The following is an 8,916-nucleotide window of genomic DNA, read 5'->3' on the forward strand; positions in this document are numbered from 1 at the left end:
GCGCCATCCCTGCCTAATAGATTATTATTATTATTATTAATTCTCCGAAAACTGTATATAAGCCAAATTAATAATAAACTAAATAACAAATAATGCATTACAATACAAAGTTATATGCCAATGCAAAATAGGCCCTATTAAATGTGTTGCAACATTCTGATGAACTATACAATAAAAACCTTAGCAAATTGAAGACAATGACAATTGTGAGTCAACAATTTTGTTTATAATGCTCACACAGTGGTTTAAAAAAATAATATAGTAAAAACTGAATTATACACAAAATCTAAAAAGTTATAATGAATTTAAACATTCTCTATTTATTGTATGTATTCCTTTAATTTAGAATGTGAATAACAATGATATAATAATAATAATAATAAATAATAATAACAAATAATAATAATAATAACATTAACAATAATAATAATAATATTAATAATAATAATAATAATAATTTTAATATTAATATTATTATTGATAAAAAAAAAACCACAATATATCAGTCACCGATTTTACGTGCCATTTGCAGTTTTTTGGTCTTTGGTTTTTAGGGTTTTTTGGAATTGATCACTCAGCAATTATGCTGATTTGGGAGACCACTGTTTGGACTAGTGGTGTACAACGCCTATGCGCTCTCGTGTGGCAGTCCTTGGGCACCCGACTTCTAGGGGCCCCATGTGGTCCCTACCCATGATCGTCTGTGTAGCACCGGACCTTACACAAGAGAGATTTGTTTATACATAAAGACATTAACTATAGGATCAGGGAACAGGCTGGATAGGCCTATATCATATTATATTAAGTGACAAAATAAAGAGGAGGAGGAGGCCGCCGAGCCGGGTCCCCCTAAATTTTTCAAAGATATTTTTAGATACAAATAAAATTGTCTATATGAGTGCCATTTCCGGCATCTGCTGAGGTGCCATAATCATAATTTTTCCTACCTCAGCCGTGGTGTTGAGGTGGTATACGATACGAGAACAATTTTATTGCAATCTACTTTGTAAATAAATTGAAGTTGAACAATCAAAAAATTAATTATCTAACAATAAAACAGCAAAGCGTTAAACATTGAAATTAAATATAAAAACAATGTCCGTCCGACTATGCAGGGAGTACTTTGCATCCTTTGAACAACTCGGTATTAATTATAAAGTTTTTTGATCTGTTAATATCAACTTTGGGTAGATTAAATTCGGTGCTTGTCCTCAAGTTATGTGATACATTACGTAATGAAGGGAGTAAATCATTTAATCTGTGATTGGAATTTTTAAATTTTTTGAAGCATTCCCTGCACAGTCGGGTTCGTCTGTCCTCCAACATGAATACTTAGAATAAAACGTGCCTCATCATAATTACACCATGGGAGAATGATCTGAAATGCACTTTCTGTATGTGTTCAACTGATGTAATTTGTTCGCGGCGGGTCAGATTCGTAGCCTACACTGGCTCAGCATATCCAACTGCTGGCAGTAAAATACTACAATAAAAATGAACTACAGTACTGTAATTCAGTAACACCACGTTGGCATTATAAGATTTTAAAAATTGACGGAAATGATAGGCCTGCGCCTACATTGTCGGAAATTCCGGGAGATTTTCCAACTTAAATCCACCATGGTATTACTCGCTCTGTGTGTCTTGGAAGAAAAACTTGGCTTTGTGACCCATGATGTCTGCACGGTCTGATTTTACTTAGAACTTGCAATGATCTCTACAAATACCTGCAAAAAAACAAGACCCTTTATTTTATTTTTTGCTGGATTTTGCTATAGACTACACGCGCTCTTTTTACTCGTGTGGACATCAGCCGGGACAACCCCTCCCCCCTCGTCTGCAAATCTTTGCGTCTCGAGTTGATGAACTTTGGTCAGATTAACTCATATTCATCTGCAGAAGTATATCGTCTAGTAGATTTTTGTTATAGAATGTGGATGTAATGACATTTTAGTATTTTTTTTCTCTTTTAACACAAATTAACAAACGAAGACACGATCAGCGTCTTGAGACGGAAGACCAAATACCCAACTAAAATATAGACCTACAAGTAACGACTGGGATTTTATCTAGATCATTATCAACGGATGTTTAAACTAAGCCTATAAGAAAGTTGTTCTAAAAATGTCGGTGTACAGAATAATATGAAAATTAGACTTACAATGTATGTGAAAACAAAACAGGGCTTCTTCTCATTGCCATAATGTGATGTTCAAAATTAAAGTAAAAAGAGAATAATTAACAAAGTAATAAAGTAAAAAATACATGACAAACAAAAAATCATGAAGAGGATTATGAAGTAAAAGAAAACATGGAAACCAACTTAACGTCAGTGAGACTCCAACGTGGTCTGTAATGGGTAGTATCGGGAATAATGTGGAAAGTTCTGCCCATCGCACATAGCCCGACCCCGCGCATTTCAGTTCATCTTGCGCAATTTCATAGGTTGAGGGTGAAAATGGTTTATACATATCACGGTAATGTTGTGTTGCATAGCTGCCGCTAGTTTGAAAAACTTATGAAAACGCAAAAAAATTAATTACCAGATTATTAATATTTCAAATAATGTAGAATTACGTCATTTGTTAATATGCACATTTTTGATATGGTGTTTACTTGGAAAACGTTTGAAGAAGATCCAAGCATGGAAATGAAACTGGCAGACAGAAAACCATGTGCAAAAACATAGATAAAGGCGATTTTAAGAAAAAAAAAAAACAAATCAAAACAAAAACATGGCTTTTCCACGGTTGCGCGGGCGAGCCATTAATTATAATTATATGATAAATCGAAATTCTACAACAAAAATTATAAAACTTCAAGCTCTTTTATTCTACAAGGAATAACAATAAATAACATGCAATGATGCAATGAATAAATGAAAAAATTGGTCAAAGGTAAATTATACCGTATTTCACAAGTCCTTAAAATAGACGATTTTATTCAGCAACAGAGGCTCTATTTATTGACCAATGGCAATCGTTGTAATAGATGAGTACATATAACTGACTTTATTTCAGGAGGCAGACGATTGCTGTTTGTCATTGCTTGAAGATCGTTATGACAAATTTAAGGTAAGAACAACCTTTTATATTTATTATTGGTAGAGAAATCGAAAATGGTTATGAAACATGAATGATATACACCCAATTTAAACGGTGGATGGTTTATTCGTTGAAAATATCATTTATTCATCAAAAAAAATCTTTGATAGAATTGTAGTTCCGGGATAGTGTTCTCTGCTAGTTATACCTTATTTTGTTAAGGCTGAAGAATCTAGTCAACAATCTAGAATGTCATGAAGAAACTCAACTTTTCCTTAAATTTTGATACATGTCCTTTCATAAATTAGCTTCTACATTAAATATCAGTTAAATAACTGATGATAGTCCCACTTGGGACAGCAAATTCTCCGTCAGATGTTTTTCGTGATGTGCTGCGCTGTATAAACAGTATATTATTTCTAGGTTGTTAGCTTGCTGAGATAGTACAATAGGCCTATGTGAAAGTTATTGAATACGGAACCACACTCCGGGAACATTTGTGTAAATGATATATGGTAGCCCTCATAAAGTTAACCATTTAAATCGAAAAGTATTAGGAATCTTTCAAATATATCACGAAAGTTTGAACACATACTGATAGGATTACTCTATATAACGCTATATAAATATAATTATGTGTTAATAAATTATTTGACAATTATAAAATGTGGTGGGTGTGGTAGCGTAAAAAGAGAATGTGTCCACTTTTATTTTAATTCATTTTAAAATTTACTTTGCATGGAGAGATTTAACCAACCGGGTTGTAATTTCCAAATAATGAACAGAATTCTTTCGTTTTTTTTTTATATTTAGAATACAAATGAATCCGTCTTTGACATCATGTACACCCTTAATTTGTTTGATAAGTCTATTAACTTGCCTACCAGAAAGCTTGTCTACGACTACAACACCTGAAAAAACCGTCCATGAAACTTGTAATATGTGCTGCCACGGGCCGCCTGGGCAACCTGGGATTCCTGGAGTTCCAGGAACATCTGGAGGACCATCTGGTAGTAAGGGTGACAGAGGTGAGTTTGTCCGAGGTGAAAAAGGAGATAGAGGCGAAAAAGGAGAACCGGGAAATGAAGGTTCAAAAGGTAATAAAGGAAACGAAGGATCTCCAGGTAAACAAGGCCCGCTTGGACAAATAGGACCACAAGGACTACAAGGGAACAATGGATCAAAAGGAGAAAAGGGCGAATCACCGGAAGTCCTTAAATCTGCGTTTACTGCAGTACGCACCACTCACGTACCCACTTCAGAATCAATCATTCTATTCACGTCAATGGAGATTAATGTCGGAGAAGACTTCGATAAGAATACCGGAAAGTTTACATGTAGAATTTCGGGTTTTTATTACTTCATGTTTAGTTTTTTGTCGGCAAGTGGTTATGATCCGTATGTTAAAATGAAGTTAAATGGGCGAGATATCACAACCGTATATCATAGTACCACTACTAGTAATGATCAGTTAAGTTCTGGAGCAACAGTTCAACTGAATGTCGGCGATGAAGTCTGGCTGACGAACGAAGGTAGACAAGTCTATGGTCATTCAAGCCACCCTTTTACCTTTACTGGGTTTATGGTATACGATATGAACTAACAAATGATGTACTTTGCATTTTTGATGATTGTAGATGTGCAAATATAGTTCTGTAGATTTTTTCGGAGAGAGTCTTGATTGATTACAAATAATAATAATAATAATAATAATAATAATAATAATAATGATAATAATAAAAATTAATAAATAATAATAATAATAATAATAATAATATTACTATTGATAGGCCTAATTATAATAATAACAATAATAATAATAATAATAATAATAATAATAATAATAATAATAATAATAACAATAACAATAACAACAATAATAATAATAACAATAACAATATGTGACACTTATTATGAAGTGCTCTATGCCGGCAAGCTGACTCAAGAGTGCATACACTCAATCATATTAAACAATACCATACACCCAAGAAAATCCATTTTATGCAGCCACATCCCTTAAAAAATGTCTGCTATTATGAAGCCCGTGATTTCTATGTAAGTGGGGGAGGGGAAGGGGGTGGGGAGGTTTTCACCTAAATTATAATTGAAATAAGGAAACAGTAGGCCTAAAAAATAAGGTGAAAATATAGCTAATTGATTTAATAGTTTGAAATCGAATTGAGTAAGCAAATACGTCAAGACAGGTGTTTGGAATTTGCTCAGATGAACACGTCATTTGTTGCTCTATGTAGTACGATACAGATCGCATGAACAGTAGCTTTACGTAATAAAAAAATGGAATAATATACAGTAAGAATTATCTATTAGGAATATAGAGGCTTTAAAAACTATTCGTGATTGGAAATTATGAACTTGAATACCAGAACTTTTTCAATTCAACATAATCGTAATTATATATTTAGAATACAATTATAATTTGGTTTCTAATTAATGAAATTAGAGAATGCAATTTATTGCATTTTATAGGTCTATATTATTATTATTATTATTATTATTATTATTATTATTATTATTATTATTATTATTATTATTATTATTAGGCCTATTATTAGGCCTATTATTATACGAATCATTACGAACATTCATGACATGATGAATGTTGCTTGAAGAATAAAACATTGAATTGAAATATTGTAGTGTACGGGTTTCTGCCATTCCGTCCAACGTATCATGTGCGCATGTTTTGCAAAAACTTAACAACTGACCATCAGAAGTACATTAGGAAGAAGGGCGGGGCTTAGCCAAACGGCAGTCATGGTATATTACACTATTGAAGCAGACTCTTTCGTGATCTCTTAAAAGTTGTTGTATACATGCCTGAAGTCTACATGATAATGATAATTGATGCCACTAGGCCTGCCGTCTGCGTTCATGTGATCGGTGTATGTTTGCGATCACCACTGTCTGCATTCATTTGATTAAGTACGATTACACGAAGTAGAAATGTATACGTTGACATTATATATATAAGTATATTATTCGATTACATCACATGTGCACTTCCTCAGCGATAACACCTATAATACGTGGTTCAGAGATTATTGTAAGATTCAAGCTTTGCGCATGCGTAAAATCAGTGAGCATCCGCTTTTCCGAAATCGTGACTTGTTTTTTTCATCATATTGGTGCAAAGTTTAAACCGTTGATAATTAATTTTCCAGTTACACACAGACATATTATAATAATTATCGCTATGTTAAAGATACCCAGCAAAAACGTACATTCACCTTGGCGGAACTGACGTAACTCCTTCTCTCCTAATAGCAGGGGTGGCGTCAGCGGGAGAGGGAAAGGGCCCCACAATTTGTAGGGGAGAAAATCTATTAAATAAGCCTTTGAAACTTCTAATTTGTCATATTTTCCATGGTTTCACCCCTCGATCACTTTGAAATAATATTGAGTGACGCCCGACCACGCCCACTTTGCTCTCGTCGGGGACATCGGCCCACCCGTCAGGAAAATAATGGCGCCATCCCTGCCTAATAGATTATTATTATTATTATTATTATTATTATTATTATTATTATTATTATTATTATTATTATTATTATTATTTCTCCGAAAACAGTGTTATAGGCCAAATAAGTAATGCATTACGATACAAAGTTACATCCCAATGCAAAATAGGCCCTATTAAATGTGTTGCAACATTCTAATGAACTATACAATAAACACCTTAGCAAATGGAAGACAACTGTAATTTGAGTCAACAATTTTGTTTATATTGCTGACACAGTGGTTTAAAAAAATAATATAGTAAAAACTTAATTATACACACAGTCTAAAAAGTTATAATGAATTTAAACATTCTCTATTTATTATATGTATTCCTTTAAACTTAGAATGTGAATAACAATGATATAATAATAATAATTATTATTATTATTACCGATTTCTTGTGCCATTTGCAGTTTTGGTCTTTGGTTTTAGGGTTTTTTGGAATTGATCACTCAGCAATTATGCTGATTTGGGAGACCACTGTTTGGACTAGTGGTGTACAACGCCTATGCGCTCCTGTGTGGCAGTCCCCTGGGCACCCGACTTCTAGGGGCCCCAAGTGGCCCCCATGATCGTCAGTTAACCACCGGACCTGACTCAAGAGAGATTTCTTTATACATAAAGGCATTGACATTGACTATAGGAACAGGGAACAGGCAGGATAGGCCTATATCATATTATATCAAGTGATAAAATATAGAGGGGGAGGAGGCAGCCGAGCTGGGTCCCCCTAATTTTTCAATTTTTTTTAGATAAAAACAAAATTGTATTCAAATTTTTAAGTCTATATGAGTGGCATTTCCGGCATCTGCTGAGGTGCCATAATCATAATGTTTCCTACCTCAGCCCCAAACCGTGGTGCTGAGGTGGTATACGATACGAGAACAATTTTATTGCAATCTACTTTGTAAATAAATTGAAGTTGAACAATTTCACACAAATCAAAAAAAAATTAATTATCTAACAATAAAACAGCAAAACGTTAAACATTAAAATTAAATATAAAAACAATGTCCGTCCGACTGTGGAGGGAGTACTTATCATACTTTGAACAACCCGGTATTAATGATAACGTTTTTTGATCTGTTTGTATCACATTTGGGTAAAGGAAATTCGGTGCTTGTCCTCAAGTTATATGATACATTACGTAATGAAGGGAGTAAATCATATAATCTGTGATGGGAATTTTTAAATTTTTGAAAGTATTCCCTGCACAACCGGGTTCGTCTGTCCTCCAACAGCGGAATACTTAGAATCAAACGTGCGCAGCCTCATCATAATTACACCATGGGAGAATTATCTGAAATGCTATTTCTGTATGTGTTCAACTGATGTAATTTGGGTCAGATTCGTAGCCCACACTGGCTCAGGATATTCAACTGCTGGCCGTAAAATACTACAATAAAAATGAAATAATTCAGTAACACCAAGACTGGCCTTACGCATTTGTCTCAGGAAATAAATTCTAGAGTCATAGGTGTATGCAAGGGGGGTTGGGAAGGTCGTACGACTCCCCCCCCCCCATTTTTAAAGGTCCACATTTTCCAGACATTTTTCTCTAGGGCCGTAATGAGTAATAAATCTATAATTCTATTTTTCTTCCCAGTCATAATTTAACGCACGTTGGCACTATAAGATTATAAAGATGGACGGAAATGATAGGCCTGCGCCTACATTGTCGGAAATTCCGGGGGATTTTCCACCTTAAATCCACCAGGGCATTACTCGCTCTGTGTGTCTTGGAAGAAAAACTTGGATTGTGACCCATGATGTCTGCAAGATTTGATTTTACTTAGAACTTGAAATGGGCTCAACAACTTACCTGCAAAAAAAGACCCTTTATTTTATTTTTTGCGGGATTTTGCTGTAGTCCTACACACGCTCTTTTTTCTCGTGTGGACATCAGCCGGGTCAAGACCCCCTCCCGCCCCTCGTCTGCAAATCTTTGCGTCTCGTGTTGATGAACTTTGGTCAGATTAATTCATAATTCATATTCTGCAGAAGTACATAGTCTAGTAGATTTTTATTATAGACTGTAGATGTAATGACATTTTAGTATTTATTTTTCTCTTTTAACACAAATTAACAAACGAAGACACGATCACCATCTTGAGACGGAAGACCAAATATCCAACTAAAATATAGACCTACAAATAACGACTGGGATTTTATCTAGATCATATCAACGGATGTTTAAAATAAGCCTATAAGAAAGTTGTTCTAAAAATGTCGGTGTACAGAATGAAAATTAGACTTACAATGTACGGTATGTGAAAACAAAACAGGGCTTCTCATTGCCGTAATGTGATGTTCAAATTAAAGTAAAAAGAGAATAATTAACAAAGTAATAACG

The 8,916-nt window shown here is 34.2% G+C and overlaps 1 protein-coding gene across 1 annotated transcript in view; it reads left to right on the forward strand.

The window, feature by feature from the left end:
* Window positions 1-2,973: 2,973 nt before the first annotated feature.
* Window positions 2,974-8,916, forward strand: part of LOC117116977 (complement C1q and tumor necrosis factor-related protein 9-like) — a 17,565-nt gene continuing 11,622 nt past the window's right edge. Inside the window, exons 1-2 of the mRNA XM_033261144.1 lie at window positions 2,974-3,074; window positions 3,858-4,591. Of these exons, the coding sequence (XP_033117035.1) occupies window positions 3,061-3,074; window positions 3,858-4,591 (748 nt within the window). The 5' untranslated portion in view covers window positions 2,974-3,060. The remainder of the gene's footprint in view (window positions 3,075-3,857; window positions 4,592-8,916) is intronic.

Source organism: Anneissia japonica, unplaced genomic scaffold (assembly GCF_011630105.1).
Source record: "Anneissia japonica isolate Jap-2015-1 unplaced genomic scaffold, ASM1163010v1 scaffold287577_len299045_cov155, whole genome shotgun sequence".
Classification (NCBI taxonomy): Eukaryota; Metazoa; Echinodermata; class Crinoidea; order Comatulida; family Comatulidae; genus Anneissia; species Anneissia japonica.